The following is a 23,398-nucleotide window of genomic DNA, read 5'->3' as shown; positions in this document are numbered from 1 at the left end:
AATTCCATCACTAATAATTCACACATATTTTAGAAAAAAATAATTTATGAATATATATATATATAATTTATATTTATAATATTTTTATAAATTAAAAATAAAAAAAAAATAAAAAATTTATACAACAAATTTATAAATAAAATTTATCATTTTATTATATTAAATTAAAATTATCAGATATCTAAAATAAAAATAAAAAACTACACAAATAGACCGTCAAATGTCGGCATCTGTAAAAGGAAAACGGGCTGGGGAAGGAGAGTACTCGGATGAGCTCAGATCGGCCTGCTGCTGCTTCATCAGCTGCATCATCTGCTCTATCTGCGTTATTCGCTCCATCATCTAGATTTGAAGTGCTGGTACTCGTCGATGCGTGCAGTCAACTCATCAGCTCGTTGCTCAGTCTGCCTCTACACCTCTGTCAGCCGAGCATCGCAGGCAGTATGGATGTCAGCCCTAGACGAGTGTGAGGATGAGGGAGTAGTGATCTCATGCCCTAGACCTCTAACATAACAGGATCTCGTACCAAGCATCTGTGATCACAGATCTCGTCATCTATGGGTGCAGTTGAGCCCTCAAGGGTAGGCTGGGATTTGATGTCATCATACGGTCCTGAAAATTAAAGTTATAGCTATTTTAATTTTGTACTAAAAATCAAATTATGAATGAAAAAAATAATTAAGAAAACTTACAAAAAGTTCCTGACTCTCCGTCGTCCACTCCCCTGACCATCGCTGGTGGGTCCACTGGTAGATATCGATCCTACCAGGAAACTTGCCACTCTCAGCATTTCTTTATAATTTGAGAATAATTAATTAAAAAATTTATAAATAGTTAGAAAGTTAAAATATACTAATTAAAAATTACTTACCATCTGCTCTATGTGACGAGCGAACGACCTCGAATCTTTATAATATGGTACGGTCTGTCTCGTCTGATTCGAGGTGTTTTGGGCACATCTTCTCCATACAGTTAGCAGTTAAATTAGTAGATAATAAATTGAATTTAAAAATAAATAATTCAATTATTAAACTCTAAAAAAAAATTTGGATATGTAACCTGATATGTCAGATCCTCGTAATGTCGGTATATGAAAGTCTAATCATCCATAGTGATGCTGTCATAGAGCTACTGCCACGCTGCCTCTACCCCATGATCTTCATCACATGATACCAATGCCGATAGATGTGATGGCGATACTGCTAAAAATGCAAAGATAAATGAGCGTCCACAGCTCGCCGCATGCGATCCTCCTCAAAATCAATAATATCAAATATATCATATCAATAACAAATATTAGAAGAATATCATGCTAAGTAAATATTTACAGTATAATTTATTTTACATATAACTGGGTATAGAAAATTTCTTTCTGAGTCGGTACAACGTGACATCAATCGAAAAATGTCACAGGGGCATAGCTGCGGTATATGATGTCTAGCTCGATCTGCCACAGTTCGCACTATACTCTAATGGGCCTGGTGTAGCTGGGTGGTATCTCGATACGGAGATGCTGTCTCGGATGCGCACATCTCCAATGCTCTAGAGCGTGATTGTTCAATGGACCTCACCCTCGCTTTACTACTGGTGGAGACTAGTCTGAAACAACAATAAATAAATCATTAGTATGATAGCTATCCAAATAAAAAAAAAATAAATTTAATTATATAAAAAATATAATAATATCACTCGGATCCGCATCACTCGGATCTGCCTCACTAGGACCTGCCAGTGTAGGACCCTCTGGCGATGGAGCTGGTGCAGTAGTGGAAATCGGTGAAGGCACCTCAGCCTCTGGGATAGATTGCGCATGCAAACATCGTCATCTATCTCTTAGTACCATACCTATAATTCTTGACATATAAATGAATATAATATTGAATAATAATAATAAAAAATAAATTATATTCTAATGAGTAGAATTATATCACATACCATTATTGTAAGAGAAGATTGAACAAAGAATTTAGATCTACTCATCAATATTCGTATCTTCCTCAATATGTAGATCCTCGTCCGAATCAAATAATCAACATATATGTCATCTTCTATCTCATCATCATTTATGAACTGATGGTTGTCCTCTGGCTCATCAAAATTAAATACAAAATCAGTTTCAACTTCGTTGGGTAGTAGATCAACCCTATTCAAAGGAGTTGTTACAAGTTCTTTATCAATAAGAAGCTCGGCTAATATTTGTTCTTCTTCTTGAAAAGCTTCATCTTCTTGTAAATCTAAATTTTCATCCATCTTTAATCGGATTGGTATGTCATATATACCTCTAGGTATTATTTTTTGTATGACATGCCAATTACCTTGATACTTTAGATCTTTCAAATATATTACTTATTTCACTTGAGTTGCTAATATATACGGCTCATTCTGGTATCATGTTCATGCAAAATTTATACTGATAAAGTATAGATCGACATGAATACTGATCTTTTTATTGCTAATATCCCATCATTTACACTAAAAGAAGAATACAGAATTATTAGATCCATACTTCAGTTCTATGATATCTATCAGTACACCATAATATTCAATCTTTTCTTCTCCTTCACATCCTATCGTAGCAATCTCATTATTCTAGGTCCGTCATTGCATCTCAAGCTCTCTTATGCGAAATCTCATTCCTCTAATGATACATGATGCGTAGTGGTTAATCCTTCTATCGAGACCACATGCTAAATCATATAACTCATCGATCGTACCCTCTTCTTTATTGAAATACTTATATTTCATCTACACCATAACATAAAAAATTATGTTGGTTCAAATAATTAATTCTATAATTATTAAAAATAATGTATTACTAGTGCAACTTATAAGATCACTAAACTATTTTGTAAATTTTCTCCTATATCAATCATCAGCATCCGTATTATTCTCTCTGCATAATATACTTTTATGCTCACTGCAACAAATCATAATTTTTAATTTTACATCGACATGAAAAAATTACTTAGAATATTGAACAATATGCTAAGATGGTACTTACTCAATGAAATCTTTAATTTCTTCATAATTATTTAGAATATAAAAATATACCTTGGATAGCTCATTCACATCCATAAATTTATCTCTCCTTCCACCAATGGGTCGAACCATTTGTTTAAATATAGATAGAATCGGTTCATTATCACCCCGTTCATGGTCTGCGTTATGATCTATACGATTGAATCTTGTTTCGATATCATCAAAATACATCGAGTAGAATGTGACACACTCCGTAGCTATGTATGCTTTCGCTATATACCCTTCAGATCGTGCTTTATTATGCACATACTTTTTTAGGATATATAAGAATCTATAAATAAAAATAAATTTAAATTTTAGAAATATATTTATATCTTATAACTGATATGATAAAGTGCATACAATTTCTTTACTTTTTAATAGGATACATCTATCGATAATATACTAGTCTGGCCAAAAGAGCTTCCTTTGGAAGATGAATAGTCAAATGCACTATAACATCAAAAAATGATGATGAAATTTTTTTTTTCTAACTGACAAAGAATGAGTACAATATCCTTCTCAAACTTTTCAAGTAAGTTAATCTTCAATTTTCAATAATATAATTTTCGGAAGAACACTCCCAACTCAATTAATGCAGTTTGAATATCACCACTCAAATAGTCACACATGACCACAGGAAGCAAGCGTTGCATCATCACATGGGAGTCATGAGTTTTTATGCCAAAGATATTGCCGTTGTTATTCCCAACACACCGTGATATGTTTGAAGCGTATGCGTCAAAAAATTTTATAGTTTTGAACCATCCACAGAAACTTTTCTTGTCCTCATCAAATAGTGAATAACATGCAGGTGGCATAAAAAATCTATCACCTCGATGAACTAAATGCAACTCCGATCAGATTTCTATTTCCTACAAATTCAGATGAGCTTTTGTATTATCTTTTATTTTTTCTGGAATGTTCAATACAGTATTGATGATATTATTATAAATATTTTTCTCAATGTATATTACATTTAGATTATGACGAAGTATAGCTACTTCCAATATGATAGTTCGAAAAAAATACTTCGCTTCATCCAATTCAGCTCAGCTTCAGCACGCTTCTGCTTGCGAGTACCTAATATTTTTCCAAATTGGATGTTTTCAATGACTTCAAGTTGTTTTAAAACTTTTGCTCTACCTAACTCCTTAGGTGGCGGACGTCGGTTGAACTTACCATCAAAGTATTGATTGTAACAGATCCTCCAAGAATTATTACCAGATAGAAATCGCTGATGACCCATGAAGCATAATTTTCATTCATACTTTAAATGTAAGGAAGATGCATCCTTGTTACATATTGAACATGTCAGATATCCTTTGGTGCTCCATCCAGATAAGTTTTCATATGCAAAAAAATCATTTATGGTCCATAAAATTGAAGCATGCAACTTAAAATTTTTTCGACTCATAGAATCATATGTCTGTACTCTATTTTCCTATAGCTCCTTCAGATCATCAATTAATGGTCATAGATATACATCAATTTTATTATCTGATGCTTTCGAATCTGAAATCAATAGTGACATAAAAATAAATAGTTCTTTCATGCACTTTCAAGGTGACACATTATATACAACTAACATCACAGGCCATATGCTGTAGGAAGTATTCAAATTGCCAAAGAAATTAAATCCATCTATCCCTAGACCAAGCTGGATATTGCATGGGTCACTCATAAATTACGGATGCTTTGCATCAAAATCTTTCCACACTACAGAGTTGGTCGGATGGCTAAGTATGTTCTCCTCTGAAACTCTCTACTCATAATGCTATCTCATTTCTTCTGCTATCTTTGTTGACATATATAGCCTTTGAAGTCTTGGAATCAATAAAAAATACCTCAAATTATTTTGAGGTATCTTCTTTCCTTTTCTGTTATTGATTTTATACCTAGGCTCACTGTATTTCGGACATTCAGTTGTCTGTTCATTATCTTTATAAAATAATATACAATCATTTTTACAAGCATGTATAGGAATATAGCCAAGTCTCAATTCCTGTATGTATATTTTTACTTCAGAATACGATTTCGAAAGTCTCTCTCCATTGGATAGAGCTGCTTTAATCAATATCAAATTTTGGTCAAATGACTTTTGACTCCATCAGTTCACGATTTTAATATGAAGTAATTTTATCAAAAGTTCTAATTTGAAGAATTTTGCACAATTTGGATAGAGTGGCTCTTGTGCATCCCTTACGAGCTTTACAAACTGTTCAGAAATCTCTTCTACCTCAAGCTGGATATTGTATTCATGATCAGAATTGCCTTCAGATGCACTAGTACTCATGTGTATATTTGAATAAACATCCTGATGTAAATCATACAATAGTTCTCTTATACCACTATATTCGAAAGGTTTAGCAGCATCACTATCATCTTTAGTATCATCATCGTCACGCACAACTTCATTCAGATCACCCTCTCCTTGCTATATCCAACAAGTATACTTCTTATCTATATCATAACATAGCATATGCTCCTCAACAAGTGTTATGTGATGATATACCATATTGATACATCTCTTGCATAGACACTTTATCCAACTAGCATTGTCAGCCTTATGCCGTGCAAAGTCAATAAAATCTCGAACATCTTTTCGATATTCAAGTAAAAAAGTGCTTCTAGCATTCATCAAACTTTTCTTGATATCCATCTATCAACAAACACGAAACTTATTAACAACTAAGAAATTTTCAATGGTATTCATCCGAATCGAATCTCGATCTGAATTTCTGATCGAATCTCGATCCGAATTTTGGATCAAATTTTGACCTAGATCTGGATACGAATCATTTTTTACAAAACAGTATGCATTAAAGAACATAGACTGAACAGTAACACAGAAAATCTCCTTTCATCAATTTAATAAAGTAAAAATACATGGTTCTATCCATTTCAAATCATTACTAACAGGTATGGCCCTATCCCTTTGAGAAAAGTAATAATCTTATTATTGTTATTAGTCAATATTTTATTTTATTATTAAAAAAATTTTGACAGCATCTTTTCATTATTCTCTAAGTATATGACGTGAATATGGTGCCTACGCACCCTATCCACCATATATCCGGAGAATAGTGAACAGATAACTATACCACATAATGAAATAAAATATCAACTATTAACAACAATAAGATTATTATTTTTTCAAAAAGTTCAATACGGGACATCCAAGAGTTGATCTCGATCAAGATCGACTCTTCAACAGAAATCTATGACTCAATACTGATGGAACCAGATCTAGGGTTTCAGGGTTAGATTTTGAAATTTTTTCAAGATCAAGCAGCGGAAGACTAAAATAAATCAAAAATTTATCTTATAAAATTAAAGAATTCATAGATCTAAGATCCTATTACATGATTATTATATGATATTAAATCAAAAATTAAAATATAAAGAGCAAAAATTACATGTTGATCATATCAATATATTTCTATACTACATCTAATGTATGTAAAATATAATAGATCAGATCTATTACCTTGCAAGTTAGACGTTCTAACTTTGCTGATCCGGATTTGAGGATGATGTTGCGAGCCGCACACATATCCGACCTCTAAGAGTCATCCACACAAGCCCATGAATCACGAACAGAAGTCCTGGTCCAGAAAATCAACACAGTATGCTAGTACTGCACTGATCCTTCTTCGATGGTCGATCAGATGCCTCCTTCTTCTTGATTTGGACTCTTCAAAAGATGAGAAGTAGGAGAAGAAGTTTTAGATGAGACACTCTCAGAAAACTTATAGATGGAGGAAGGGAAGAGGTGAATCCAGCAACTCTAGAAGAAGACCCTCTTCTTCTTCTCTTTGCTCTAATCCAGACACCTAGTATTGTGTCTATTAGATCTCCATGTCCCCAAGATTCTTTCTCCTTGATTTTTGGATGCCCCAAATATCTCTCAATGCTCTGTGTTTCACAAAAATTTTATGAAGAAATTCATTTTAAATAGAGAGATATGAAGAGTCCTTGTCTAGGTCAAATACCTAGTCAAGGATTATCCAAACAAGGCAAGTCAAGGGGCGCCCAACTCTTGGACGTCCCCTCCTTTTTTTTCTACCATGGACCACCAGCCAAGAGTGCATATTATGTGCCATAAAAACCATAAAAATTTCAAAAAAAATATGGGTAAAATCAGTGCCATAAGGAAAGACTTTTGGTTTCTTAAAACTCTATCTCATAGAATTTGAAATCCAAACTAATTCTTACTTTGACTTGATCCACAACCACATTCCATGTAAGAGAGAAAGAGAGGAAAGTTTTGGGCATGTGTGAAGACCTGGGAGAGAGGATTTTATCACACAAAATAAGAGAGAGTGGGTGTGGGGGGCTAAGGTGGCGCAAGGTGGAATCCTAGTCTTACTAGGATTCAATTTATGACTTGTTCAAATTTGGTTTCTCAAACCAAATCAAACCAAAACCAAATCAACCCAATTAAAATAAGTCTTAACCCAATTAAGAACCTAATTTAATCAAATTAAATTAGATTTAAATATGATTTAATTTTTTAATCTAATTAAAAATTAGGTTGATTCAAGTCTTAATTAGACTAGGACTAGTTTTTTCTTGCACTTGGCTTATCCAATAAACCAATTGGACTTGATCCAATCAAGTCCAAACTAAATCTAATTAAATTATATTTAATTAGACTTAATCTTAGCCCATTGTCTTAATCAAATTAAATTAATTAGTAATCAAATTGCTAATCGATCCTCCTGCAACACTTGCACTAGGTTAAGTATCAATCGTATTGATTGTTTAACCCTAGAACGCTTCTTAATCGTTGATCAACCATCTGATCGGATCGTGAACTCTAATGTGTGTGATCTCATAGGTTCGAACCTAAGTCGGTAGTACAGAAATAAATTTTTATACCAATCAAAGTGACCATCTAGCAATGGTACCGGATGGTCGGATAGGTCGAATGTGTAGAACAACATCCTTAGAACCCATGCGGATATAGTTTCCATATAATTCATCCCCTTGACCAAAATGCTCATAGGATACCTCAGAGTTTAACTGTCAACTCTAATCAGGTTGTCCACATTGTATTTCAAAATATCAAATCCATCTGATGGATTATCCTGGCCAAGATTTTGCTAAATTGAAATACAGTGACTTATTCTTCTTCAACTCTTGGAGTGGTCAATCTCATCTCGATCATACTCTGACTTCGTAAGTACTTGACTGTGCTCAGAAGCCATCTGTCACTGAATTAGAAATTCAGTTAGTCCAGTACCAAAGCACAGTGAGTTGCTTGCAAGTTACTGAGGTGATCTCAGGTCTAAGGGATACTTATATCTATATCCCATCAGAGATATTTTCGACAGCAGAACGCTCTAGAGTTGGTCATGTTCAATGATGATGTACCCTTACATCTCACTTGTATGTCATACCAGTGTCTCCACACTCTTTAGTTAAGAGGACAACCAACCCATATGGCCTACAGCGACCTATGCTCGATAGAAGCTGTCGTCCTTATTAATAGCCCATCATTTGGTCGTGAACAGTTTTAAGGACTAATCGATAAATTCTCTCTTTATCGAACTTAAATAGTCCTAAGGACTTCATCACAATAACAGAGTTCATTAGAAGATGAAAATTTATGATGAAAATATCAAAAATATATTTTATTTATTAACAAATCAATTACAATACTTAGTTGCTCAATCGTCAACAGGTTGACGATTGACTTTTGGGACATATTTTTCAACAACTCTCACTTGTCCTAAAGCCACTTGGTATAGTATCTAATACTCATCTTCGACTTGTGATTGTCGAACTCCTTTATTGCCAGGGCTTTAGTGAAGGGGTCGGTCAGGTTCTCCTTTCTGTCAATCTTCTGAAGGTCGACATCACCTCGATCCATGATCTCCCAGACCAGGTGGAAGCGTTGCAAAATGTGCTTCGTCCGCTTGTGTGCTTTTGGTTCCTTTGCCTGAGCTATGGCACCAGTGCTGTCATAGTAGAGCAGGACCAAACCATCGTGGGAGGGTGCTACTCCGAGCTCGGTGATGAATTTTTTCAGCCACATAACTTTCTTTGCAGCATCCGATGCTGTGATGTACTCCACCTCACAAACAGAGTCTACCACAGTATGCTGTTTGGAACTCTTCCAGCAGATGGCTCTACCATTCAGAATAAAGATATAACCTGACACGCTTCTGCTGTCATCATAGTCAGATTGAAAGCAGAAGTCTGTGAACCCCACAAGTTTCAGATCTGACTCACCATAAACCAACCATTGGTCCTTAGTATTTCTCAAATACTTAAGGATGGCTTTAACCACTTTCCAGTGATTTTCTCCAGGATCAGATTGGTATCTACTCACTACTCCTAGTGAGTATGCCACATCTGGCCTTATACATATCATGGTGTATATGATAGATCCCACAGTTGAAGCATATGAAACTCTACTTATACGCTCTCTCTTTTCAGGAGTTGTCGGACAATCCTTCTTAGAGAGAGAAATTTTATGGCCTATCGATAGATAGTCCTTTTTGGAATTCTCCATGCTGAACCTCTTCAGCACAGTGTCTATGTACGTGGATTGGGATAACTCAAGCATCCTTTTAGATCTATCCCTATAGATCTTTATCTCTAGGATGTAGGATGCTTCACCCAAGTCCTTCATGAAGAACTGCGATGACAACCAAACTTTTATTCCCTGTAGTGCGGGGATGTTATTCTCGATTAAGAGAATGTCATCCACGTACAAGACAAAAAATACCACAACTGGATTATTTGCCCATTTATAGATGTAGGGCTCTTCTCCGTTCTTAACGAAGCCATACGTTTTGATCACCTTATCAAAATGCATGTTCTAACTTTGAGAAACTTGCTTCAATGTATAAGTGGATCTCTGAAGCTTGCATACCTTGGACTCATCTGTGGATGTAAACCCCTCAGGTTGTATCACATACACCTCTTCAGTCAGCTCTCCATTCAGAAAAACTATTTTTACATCCATCTGTCAGATCTCATAATCCTGATGGATAGCTATTACAAGCATTATCTGAATGGATTTGAGCATTGCCACAGGGGAGAATGTCTTGTTATAGTCAATACCATAATGTTGATGATACCCCTTGGCAACTAGACGGACTTTATAGGTCTCCACCTTTCCGTCTACGCTCCTCTTTCTTTTGAAGACCCATTTACATCCAATGGGTTTAACCCCTTCAGGTGGATCAACCAATGTCCATACATCGTTGACCTTCATGGACTCCATTTCGGATTGCATGGCTTTAAACCATTTCTCAAAATCAGATCTCTGCATTGCATCCATATAGGTGATCAGATCCTCATCATTCTCATCGAGTTCGATGGGATCACCGTCTCGGACCAAGAAACCGTAGTATCTGTCCGGCTGATGTGGTACTCTATCGGATCGCTTTATTTGTAACTAACCGTTTGACATAGGCCGGATATCTCCAGATCCTAAGGTATGAAAGTGCTGGTTTACGCCCTGTCCATATCTTATATGGAGTATTAATAATAGATTTACTTGGAATCCTATTTAACAGATAACAAGTCGATTTGAGTGCATATCCCCGGAAGGATATCGGTAAGCTGGCAAAATCCATCATGGATCGGACCATGTCTAACAGAGTCCGATTTTTTCTTTCAGACACACCATTATGCTATGGTATTCCTGGAGGAGTCCATTGGGAGAGAATCTCATTCTCTCCTAGATATGTGAGAAACTCATCAGAAAGGTATTTTTCTCCTCAGTCAGACCGAAGAGTTTTAATACTCTTTCCAGTTTATTTTTCTACTTCACTTCAGAATCGTTTGAACATTTCAAATGAATCCGATTTATGTTTTATCAGATAGACATATCTATATCTGGATAGATCATCCGTGAAAGTGATGAAGTAGAAATATGTACCTCTAGCACTTGTGCTTATGGGCCTGCATACATCAGTATGTATTAGGCCCAAGAGCTCAGTAGCTCTCTCACCTTTTTCAGTAAAAGGTGACTTGATCATTTTACCAAGAAAACAGGACTCATAGGTTGGAAGTAATTCACAATCATTGACTTCAAGGATTCCCTCTTGAGTCAACCTGTTTATCCTGTTCTTGTTTATATGACCTAGCCTATAGTGCCATAAGTAGATATCTGATACACTATCTAATCTAGGGTGCTTGCCAGTGGAATAGACTACGTTAACAGGTTGTGATAACATATACACACCATTGTTCAAATATCTACAAAAAATAGTAACACCATTCGTAATGATATTACAAACTTTTTTCTTTATTTAAATTTCATAATTATTTTTGGCCAGAAGGCCTATAGAAATGACATTTAAAAAGAAACTAGGACAGAAATGACAATCACTAAGAACAACGTTATGGGACTCAAATACAAGTTTCAAGATTCCTAATGCTAGAACTGGAACTGATCTTCCATCTCCAACGTTCAGGAATCTCTCGCCTTGCTCGAATCTCCTACTGACCTGCAACCCCTGCAACGAATTACAAATATGGTAAGGACTACCGGTATCTAATACCCAGTCAGTTATATCACAAATAGAGAAATTACAAGGAGTTATCATATAAATACCTTGTCCAGCAACAGCTTGCTTCTTTCTCTGCCTGTTCGGGTCCAGGGAGGCAATGTACTGAGGATAATTCCTCTTCCAGTGCCCCCCTTCTTGCAAAAGAAGCATTCAGCTTGACTCTTATTGGGCTTGATCTTTTTGGTCTGGCCCTGCACTGATGTCCCAGTCTGAACTTGCACCTTCTTCACTTTCTTCTTCTTGTTCTTCTTCCCTTTCTTAAAGAGTCGAGAACCAGAAGACGAACCTCCCACTAAGTTCACCGACTCCTTATGGAGTTGGTGATTCTTCTCAAAGTTCTGAAGCAACCCCAGTAACCCATGGTAGTTTACTTTAGGCTTTGCCATTTTATAATAAGTGAGGAATGGGAGATAAGACTTGGGCAGCGAGTTCAGCATTGCATCTTTCCTAAGCTGCTCATGCAAGGGAAAGCCGAGCTTGCTCAAACACTCCATCAGCTCGATCATGCACAATACATGATCAGTGATAGAGGCACCATCCTGCATTTTAGCATTGAAGATGGCACAACTAGTCTTGTGCCTCTCCACATCATCGGGTGTGCCAAAGGCATCCTCCAACACTTGAAGCATGTCCTTTGGTTGAGTCGTCTCAAATCTATGATTGAACTCATCGCTCATGGCAGCCAGCATGATGCAGCGCACCGTGGTCCGATCACTGAGCCACTTCTGGTAACTGTCTTTGACTGTTCCATGTGCATTGACAGCTGACTCCTCAGGTGCAGGATCCGTTATCACATATAGGATCCGTTCATGCTCCAGAACTATCTTCAACTTTCGGTACCAGCTATCGAAGTTGGGTCCCACCAACTTATCAATGTCCAACAATGATCGGAGCGATAGGGAAGTGGCCATATCTGCACAAAAAAAAATTATAACCTAATTAGTAATTGATTCATTAAACCTAAAGATTTAGACTTTAATCAAAAGGTTCTCCTACTATTTTATTCGAATTGGTAGCCTCTACCTCCAATTCGAGGAATTACCCTAATTCCTTAGTGGGTTTTAGAATCCACTTAGACTGCACACAAGCCCAACTTTGGTTGGCCAACCCATGTACATCTAAAGGTAGGTTCATAACCAATTATTTCTCTAAATAATTTTTAGTAATTTTATTTTTGCCTTAGTCCCTAATCAGTAGGCTTTGGCCTCCACTGAAAAGGTCTGGTTAGGTCCGACCATTAACATGACCATACTTGGCCCATCTAGCCAATGAATGATTAGATCCAACTTTGATTGGCTAACCTAACCACCATTTAGAAAGATGCAGTTAAAAAATTATAGTATGAATGACAATTCCATCAGCCGATAAGCATCAGGCCTTTGGGCCTCCAATGATTATCCAACTGATGAACCCATTATCATCCACTTAATGGGAGGCTATGATCTAGTTATCACTATAACTATTTTATTTTAAGAACCTAATAATTTTAGAAGATTTAATTAATTTAGAGAAGGAGGTCAGATGAATCAGCTTATCATGATCCTCCCACTGGCTTCACCATGTCAGCTTAAGGGAGACCATTAAAAGAGCTGGTCTAGGAGCACCTAAATCAGTCACACTGATTTACCTAGCTGACATGGGTCAGCTCGAATAGTCAAGTGATCCGATCAAAATATAATTTCACCAAGAGGCCAGATAAGTTCGATCGGTGGGAGGATCTGCCAAAGCTTGCCTTAGACACCATCAGAAATGGCCAGGTAAGCGGGCTTCCAATTAAAAACCACTGGTCTAGTTTACCTTAGACACAAACTGGTTTAATTAGTTTCAATTAGATCAACTTAACAGTTCATGCTAGACTGCTTAGCCAAGAATCAAGTCTATTTGGTTCTCGTTAAAGGCATGGACTTGACCAACTACTACTATTATAATTGATCTAGAGAATCTTTGACCTAATCTAAGACAACAATTGATTAGATTTAGTCAATTCTCTAATTAAGTCCGTCTTTATCCTAACCTTAGGTCTAACCCAATTAATGGATCTAATTCCCACTAACCCATTAACCCAATGTGTTATGGTTTGTGTCTTAGGTTCTTCTATTCACAATCCTAGAACCTAATCAAACAACTTCTTAATTCTCAATTAAGTTTTGGGCTAAGGGTTGGGGTTCGACTTTTTGAAAATAATTTTTATATTTGTAAAATATTTTTACAACATGGTTCTACCAACCAAGTTGCATGTTTGATTCATAATCAAAATGTAAGTAAAATAAGTATGAAACTACTTTAGATCTAATCTAAACAGGTTCATGTAATTGAAATAATTTTAACTTTAAATTGAGCAAATTTTTCAGACAAATATATGATGGTTCTTTGCACGAAAACTATTAACAAAAAAATTTTAGTTTAGATTTAAATATTTTTTAAATCTAATAAATTATAAAATTAATTTAGATCACATCTAATAAATTTATGATTAAAGATAGATCTACACGAAGTAGGACAACCTTTGCAATGTAAGGGGTAAACCTTACAGCAGGACAACCTACAGTTTGTGATTGATCTAAAAATTTAAATTTTAGATTTAACAATCAGATTATAAATTAGATCTAATCTAAAAAATAATCTAAGCATGTATTAATAATCATGTAATAAACAACCTAGGCTCTGATACCAATTGATGGAACCAGATCTAGGATTTCAGGATTAGATCTTGAAACCTTTTTCAAGATCAGGTAGTAGAAGACTAAAATAAATCAAAAAATTTATCTTATAAAATTAGAGAATCCCTAGATCTAATATCCTACTACATGATTATTACATGATATTAAATCAAAAATTAAAATATAAAGAGTAAGAACTACATGTTGATCATATCAACATATTTCTATACTACATCTAATGTATGTAAAATATAATAGATAAGATCTATTATCTTGCAAGTTAGACATTCTAACTTTGCTGATCTGGGCTTGAGGATAATATTACACACGCATCCGACCTCTAGGAGTCATCTACACAAGCCCACGAATTACGATCAGAAGTCCTGATCCAAAAAATCAGCACAGTATGCTAGTACTAGCTAATCCTTCTTCGATGGTCGATCAGATGCCTTTTTCTTCTTGATTTAGAATATTCTAAAGATGAGAAGTATGAGAAGGAGTTTTAGATAAGACACTCTCAAAAAACTTACAGATGGAGGAAGGGAAGAGGTGAACCCAGCAACTCTAGAAGAAGACCCTATTCTTCTTCTCTTTGCTCTAACCCAGACACCTAATTTTGTGTCTATTAGATCTTCACACCCCAAGACTCTTTCTCCTTGATTTTTAGATATCTCAAAGGTCTCTCAATGCTCTATATTTCACAAAAATTTTATGAAGAAATTCATTTTAAATAGAGAGATATGAAGAGTCCTTGTCTAGGTCAAATACCTAGTCAAGGATTATCCAAACAAGGCAAGTCAAGGGGCGCCCAACTCTTGGGTGTTCCCTCCTTCTTTTTCTGCCGTGGACCACCAGCAAAGGGCACATATTATGTGCTATAAAAGTCATAAAAATTTTAAAAAAAATTTAGGTAAAATCAGTGCCATAAGGAAAGAGTTTTGATTTCCTAAAACTCTATCTCATAGAATTTGAAATCCAAACTAATTCCTGTTTTGACTTGATCCACAACCACATTCCATGTAAGAGAAAAAGAGAGAAAAGTTTTGGGCAGGCATGAAGACCTGGGAGAGAGGGTTTTGTCGCATAAAATGAGAGAGAGTGAGCGTGGGATAAGAGAGAGTGGGCGTGGGGGGCTAAGGTGGTGCAAGATGCAATCCTAGTCTTACTAGGATTCAATCTATGACTTGTTTTTGGTTTCTCAAACCAAATCAAATCAAAATCAAATCAACCCAATTAAAATAGATCTTAATCAAATTAAGAGCTTTATTTAATTAGATTAAATTATATTTAAATCTGATTTAATTTTTTAATCAAAGTAGAAATTAGGTTGACCTAAGTCCTAATTGGACTACGACTAGTTTTTCCTTGCACTTGGCTTATCCAATAAACCAATTGGACTTGATCCAATCAAATCCAAACCAAATCTAATTAAATTATATTTAATTAGACTTAATCTCAACCCATTGGCTTAATCAAATTAAGCCAATTAACAATCAAATTGCTAATCGATCCTCCTGCAACACTTGCACTAGGTTGAATGTCAATCATATTGATCGTTTAACCCTAGAACGATTCTTAATCGTTGATCAACCATCCGATCAGATCGTGAACTTTAATGTGTATGACCTTATAGGTCCAAACCTAAGTCGGTAGCATAGAAATAAATTCTTGTACCAATCGAAGTGACCATCTAGCAATGTTATCCGACGGTCGGATAGGTCGAATGTGTAGAACAACATCCTTAGAACCCATGCGGATAATATTTTCATATAATTCATCTCCTTGACCAAAATGCTCATAGAACACCTCAGAGTTCAACTGTCAACTCTGATCAGGTTATCCACATTGTATTTTAAAATATCAAATCCATCTGATAGATTATCCTGACCAAGATTTTGCTAAATTGAAATACAGCGACTCATTCTTCTCCAACTCTTGGAGTGGTCAATCCCATCTTGATCACACTCTGACTTCACAAGTACTTGATTGTGCCCAGAAGCCTTCCGTCACTGAATTAAAAATTCAGTTAGTCCAGTACCAAAGCACAGTGAGTTGCTTGCAAGTCATTGAGGCGATCTCAGGTCTAAGGGACACTTATACCTATATCCCATCAGAGATATTCTCGACAGCAGAGCGCTCTGGAGTTGGTCATGTTCCATGATGATGTACCCTTACATCTCACCTGTATGTCATACCAGTGTCTCTATACTCTTTGGTTAAGAGAACAACCAACCCATATGGCCTACAACGATCTATGCTCGATAGAAGCTGTCGTCCTTATTAACAGCTCATCATTTGGTCGTGAACAGTTTTAAGGACTAATCGATAAATCTTCTCTTTATCGAACTTAAATAGTCCTAAAGACTTCATCACAACAACGGAATTCATTAGAAGATGAAAACTTATGATGAAAATACCAAAAATATATTTTATTTATTAACAAATCAATTACAATACTTGGTTGCTCAACCGTCAATAGGTTGACGATTGACTTTTGGGATATATTTTCTAACAAATACAATTTAACTATCATCTCTGAATGTACATTCAAAGATGAATTTGTAAATCATCAAAAAAGAGCAACTCTGCATTGAAATTTTTCCATCAAAAAATTCAGTAAATTTTTTTCTAAAATAAAAATATTTTTTATATTTAATTATAATAAGTAAAAGTATACAAAATAGCACACAAAATAATTAAATTATAATAAGTAAAAGCAATATGCATTGTGCTAGTGGAATAAAAAAAATTATAAATTTCAACAGTAACATTAAAAAATTTATGCAATAAATATAAAATAAACTATAAGTAGTTGAGCATGCAAAATAATATTAACACAAAATAATAACACGAAACCTAATCTCGAGGGCCCGATAATTTTTTATTTTTTTAAAAATATTTTTTATCTAAAAATAATAAATAATTTTTTATTTTTTTTAAAATATTTTTTACCTAAAAATATTTTTTTAAAATATTTTTTCTTCTAAACGAGCTTCGGACTCGGCCGCCCACGGCCTCTGCTCCCACGATGCCAACACCATCACCCACCCTGCACCGCCTGGACTCGGCCCCTGCAACTCCCGCTCCCGCGACACTGCCATCATCACCCACCCCTTGTGACTCACCCCCCGCGGCGCCGCTGCCCTCTCCAACCTCCTGCGATCCGAATCTTGATCAGATCCCAATCTGGATCCCAATCCGAATCGGGATCTCGACCTGGATCCTGACCTCGTCCAATTCGAATCATGATCCAGATTTTATTTTTATTAATCAAATAATAAAATATTTGATTAATATTTTATTTTTTATTTTTATTTATTTATTTATTTTTCTCCCTTCATTTCTCTCTTCCCTTCCTCTCTCTCAACCGTCACCCACCCCTCCCCGACCGACCCCCTCCACCGACCGACCCCCTCCCCGGCCCCGTGGTGCCGTCGTGTCGCCCTCGACCCCATCTCCACTCCGTGTTGCCTTCAGCCGGCCACCCCCACCCTGCAACCCGCTCCGTTGGCCGACCACCTCCCTGGGCCCATGGTGCCGCCGGCTACCCACGGCCCCCTTACAACCCCCTCCACCCCTCGACCCCATCCCCGCCCCCATCTCACCCCTGACCACCCACCCCCACCTTGCAACACACTCCGCCGGCCGACTCCCTCCTCGGTCCCGTGGTGCTGCCGGCTTTCCATGGCCCCCCCCGTAACCCCCTCCACCCTCGACCTCATCCCCGCCCCCATCTCGCCCTTGGCCGCCCATCCCCACCCTGCAACCCCCTCTGTCGGCCGACCCCCTCCCTAGCCCCGTCGCGGCACCGGCCACCCACAGCCCCCCCTGCAACCCCCTTCGCCCTCCGACGGTCCGATCAACCCAAAAGAAAAAAAGATTGGAAGAACCCTTACCTCCGACGGATGGCAGACAGCAATGATGGTGTGGCAATGGCACGGATAGCGAATGGCGGCAGCAACGATGGAGACGGGCTCGCCGGCGGGAAGAGACGGGGGGAGAGCTCGGAGAGGGAGGGAGAGAGGAGAGGGGAGAGGGGAAAGCTCAGGGAGAGAGGAGAGGAGAAAAGGAAGAGGTTTTTGCAAAGGAATATCGAGTTGACGTGCATTGAATACAGAACTATTAGCGGTATAAATTTTCATTGCTAATACTTTATTAATGATAAAAAATTACTTTTATTGCCAATAATTCTCATACAAAAAAAATTCCTCACTAAAAAAATTTTTTCTATAAAAAAAATTATTGATGATGAAAAAAAAATATCATTAATAACTTTATTAGCAATAAAAATTTGATTTTCATCGCCAATTATTTTTATTAAAAAATTTTATTAAAAAAAATTTCTCTAAAAAAAATTATTTGCATCCAAAAAAAATTTATTATTAATAATCTTATTAGCAACAAAAATTTAATTTTCATCATCAATAATTTTCATTAAAAAAAATTTTTCACTAAAAAATTTTTTTCTCTAAAAAAATTTCATCCAAAAATAAATTATTAGTGATGAAAGAAAAAAATTTCATTGTTAATAAAATTATTAACAACAAAAATTTTATTTCTATCGCTAATAAATACTGTCAAATTTTTTTTTCTCTTTAACAAATTTTTCTTCAAAAAAATTAAAAAAATTATTTTTAAAATAATTTTTTTGATAAAAACTATTTTCATTGCTAATAAAAAATTTTATTTCATTTAACAAAGTTTTGATTCATTAAAATTGATTAAAATAATATTTTTAAAATATGATTATTGATGAAAAATATATTTATGTCGTAAACATATTTTTTAGAAAAATTGATAAAAAAATTATTTTTGAAATTTTTTTATCAAGAAAATTTTCTATTCAAAAAATTTAACAAAAAAAATGACATTAAAAAAAATATTCATGATGAAAAATAAAATTAGTTTTCTTTAATCTAAAAAATTTTTAGTCTAAAAAATTTTTTCAAAATAATTTCATCAAAAAAATTAATTTTTATTAATAAAAAAATTATATAAATAGTTAATTTATGATTTTTTTCTTCAAAAAATTTTTTTTTCTTCTAAAAGAATTACGTACATAAAAAATATAATTATGATAAAAAGTTTAATTTATGTCGCTAATAATTATTATAAGGACAGCTCTTCTACTTCCACTATAGAATGGACACTATGGGAGATCCATAGCTTTGAGGTCTTCAATCTCCAAAGAGCTCATCTTCTTCTTGGAGTCTTCATTTCGAAAGTCAAAGTACGAGAATATCGTGATGATTATGAGATCGTAAGAGAAATCCATCGAGATTGAGATTTGAAGGATATGATAGAAATATAAAGTTAGAGGTCTAGAAGCTCGTATATTACATGCATGTGAGTATCGAGCTTGAAAAATTTGTCAGAAATTATGTGAGCATCAAAGATCTAGCAATTAACAAGAATCAAAGCAAATATGCGAGTAGTGCAGTTATGTTATAAAGCATAAGCTCATATTTATGCTTTGCATTGTTAGAAAAATAAGTGCTCGCATTATTTGTCTTCTTATGATTGGAACTCCTACTGAGATACATTTAAGCATCGATTGATAAGAGAAGTGCGGTACCTTTCAAGATCATAAAAGCCATACTAGAATGCGCTGCTTAACTATATGGTTTCTGCATGAAAGGAGGTTCTTTTCATGTAGCTTAAGGCAGATACTCTATCAGAAAGATTCATTGATATCACTAGTAACAGTGACAGCGATGAACAGATGAATTTTATATCGTAAATAAACGTATAGCTCATTGCATTCAAAAAGATCTATTCATTCTAATTCACAAATAATAATCAATTTTTGATTTTTTTAACTATTGATGATGAAAATTTTTTGTCAGAAATAATTAAGTATTCACGATGAAACTTTTATTTTTATCATAAATACTTTATTATTTATGATAAAAAATTTTATCTTAAATAATAATCAATTTTTATTTTTTTTTAAATTTTTAATTTTATTTAATTATTAGCGATGAAAATATTTTCATCGTAAATAATAAAGTATTTACGATGAAAATAAAAGTTTCATCATAAATAATAGTTATTTATGATAAAAAAAGTTTCATCATAAATAATAAGTAACTTTTTTTAAAATTACTAACTTTTTTTAAATATTGGTGATGAAATTATTTTTATCATAAATAATATATTATTTATGATAAATTTTTTATCAAAAAAAGATATTATTTACAATGAAAATTTTTCATCATAAATAGTGAGTAATTTTTAATTTTTTTTAAATTTTTGATTTTTTTAACTATTGATGATGAAAATATTTTCATCATAAATAATTTAAGTATTTATGATAGAAATTAATTTTTATTGTGAATACTCAATTATTTATGACTAAAAATTTTATCATAAATAATTTATAATTTTTATAAATTTTAAATTTTTATTTTTCAAAATATTGATGATGAAAATATTTTCACCATAAATAATGAGTATTTATGATGAAAATTATTTTTTATGATAAATATTAAATTATTTATGATATTATATTTTCATCATAAATAATCTATAATTTTTGAATTTTTTAAATTTTTATTTTTTTTAAATATTGATGATAAAATATTTTTTATCATAAATAGTTGAGTATTTACGATGGAAAGATCTATTCATTGTAAATACTCAATTATTTATGATGTAATATTTTTATCATAAATTATCTATAATTTTTAAATTTTTTTAATTTTTTTTTTAAGTATTGATGATAAAATATTTTCATTAGAAATAAGGTTATTGCCGATGAAAAATATTTTTTCATCATAAATACTTAATTTATTTATGATAAAAATATTTTTATCATGAATATTTAAAAATTTAAAATTAAAATAAATTATGTATTATTTATGATGGAAATATTGATCGTAAATAATGAGTATTTATGATGAAATATTTTTCATCACGATAGTGAACTATTTAAAATAAAAAATTATTTTCATCATAAATATTTTATTATTTATGATGAATTTAATTTTTTATCATAAATATTTTTATTGATGATAAAAATTATTTTCATCATAAATAATTCAATTGCAAAAATATTTTTTTCTTGTAGTGTTAACTATAAATATTATTCTTACATGATAACATCATAACGTTATAAATTTTAATAATATCTATAAATAATCATCATAATATTATTAATTTTTTATTATAATTTTTAAAATTGTTATAATAAAATATAATTTTTTATGATATTTATAAGATACCATTGCTGTATAATAACTTTTAATAATATTTTTGATAAAGTGCTACAATATTATATATAAGATACCATTGTTATATAATAATTTTTGGTAACATTCTCGATAAAGTGCTACAATATTATATATCTTTATGATATTTTTTAAAACATCACTAAAGATGATTTATAGTAGTACTCTTTTCTAAGTGTTAATAAAACTCTGTCACTATAAACTATTTTTATTGTAGTGATGGTTGCTTGAATGATCACTCAGTAGGTAGCTCAAACAATCAAAGCTTTTTGTTCTCTCTTTTTGAGTGAAATGAATATATTGAAGATTGGACTTGAATGCATGCTCTCTTAAATAAACTTTTTTTTTTTGTTCTTAGATGTTTGCCCACTTGAATTTCTTGCTTAAATATGATAAAAAATGACTGAAAGTTGGAGAGCTCAAAATGACCGCTGTCCATATTTTTTACCTATTAGAGAAGTTCTAGAAAAACTAACTATTAGTCTGTCAGATACTGAGTGGTCGGCTAATCTTCCCTAGGGGTCAACTTGTCGTTTGTAAAGGTCAACTCATTACTATCATGCATTGACTCATGAAGTACAATATCTCTAAGCAGCTCTGTCTTTTAACCATGGCTATTTTGGAGTCGATTTGTCCCATCTTGAAGTCGATCTCATCTTGGAGTCGACTCATGAACAAGATATTTTTCACTACTCTCTGTCTTCATCCTAAGATATTTTTGGGATCGATTCTTCTTTATTTGGGATCGGCTTTTATCCTACTAAGGTCGACTCATGAGTGAATCAAATTTGACTTCTTTTTATCTTTAACTTGAGATCGTTCATGGGTCAACTTGGCTGTCCCTAAGATTGACTCATAAGTTGTGCTATTTGCTCCAAGCGTGTCGAGATCAACTACTGATACTTAGGGGCAACTTCTAAACCTTCAAAAATTGTTTGCTTTCTGTTTAAGGCTGTGGACATTCAAGGGTCAGCTCCTAATGACCAGGAACAACTCCTCTCTTCCAACATTTGTTAAAATTTTTGAGGAACTTGAACTTTGATTATTTTGGAGAGGATTTCCTCTTGAGTTTATGTGTGGCCTTTGGACATCATAAGTGTTGGGTATAAAGTACCCCCCGGCCGAAGTTTATAAAAGACCGATCTCTTCGGGGCTCTTTCGACTCCCGATCTTGTATGTGGTGCCTCTCCGAACTCCCTCGGCCGTCCGGACTTCTCCAACAATGGACTTCTGCGTTCACCCACCGGACCGCCCTAAAGGCCCTCTGGGCCTCACTGACAGTCGACCTCCTACAGCAGCCAACCATTCCCCGAGTCTCTACCAGACTTCTTCCGGCCACGGACGACCCTACTCCGAACTTCTTTCGGGCTTCGTCAGCATCCGAGCTTCTCCGACAATGAGATTTCTACAGTAACCAGACTCCACCCATATTTCTACGGTGATCGACCTCCTCTCGGATCTTAATCGAGCTCCAGCGAGAGCCTAACTTCCGCTACAAACGGTCTACTCCGAACTCCTACAGCGAGCTGTCTACTCCAGATATCTACTGTAAGCAAATTTCTTCCGAACTTCTGTTGCAGGTAGACTCCAGCAGAGCTACTCTGTAGCGAGTGGGCTCTGGACAAACTTCAACAGTGAGACACTACTCCGAGCTTCCATGACAACTGGTCCTTGCCCGAGCTCCTACAATAAACGGCCCCCTTTCGACCTCTCGCGAGAACCAAAGCCCGTCCGAACTTCTCCAGCAGATGGATTCCAGACGAGCTTTTACGACGGACGAGCTTCAGCAACTGGGTCCCTGCGATAGCCGATCACCTCCGATGTTTGCCGAGCCTCCCCAGTGCTATCCGAAGTCCATCGCCGGCCGACCTCCTACCAGGCTCCCCATAAAATTGGACTTCTCCGACGGACGATCTTCGGATGAGTCTTCGCATCAGATAAATCCCAGACTGACTTC

At 34.7% G+C, this 23,398-nt stretch overlaps 1 protein-coding gene across 1 annotated transcript in view; it reads right to left on the bottom strand.

Moving 5' to 3' along the window:
• Positions 1 to 17,965, bottom strand: part of LOC109505845 (serine carboxypeptidase-like 32) — a 41,322-nt gene extending 23,357 nt beyond the window's left edge. The window contains 1 exon segment of the mRNA XM_073257446.1: positions 17,623 to 17,965. Within this exon segment, the coding sequence (XP_073113547.1) occupies positions 17,623 to 17,965 (343 nt within the window).
• Positions 17,966 to 23,398: the final 5,433 nt, after the last annotated feature.

The sequence above is a fragment of the Elaeis guineensis genome, chromosome 5 (genome assembly GCF_000442705.2).
Source record: "Elaeis guineensis isolate ETL-2024a chromosome 5, EG11, whole genome shotgun sequence".
Classification (NCBI taxonomy): domain Eukaryota; kingdom Viridiplantae; phylum Streptophyta; class Magnoliopsida; order Arecales; family Arecaceae; genus Elaeis; species Elaeis guineensis.
The sequence above is the reverse complement of the archived record's forward strand: the minus strand, read 5'-3'. Positions and strand labels throughout refer to the sequence as shown.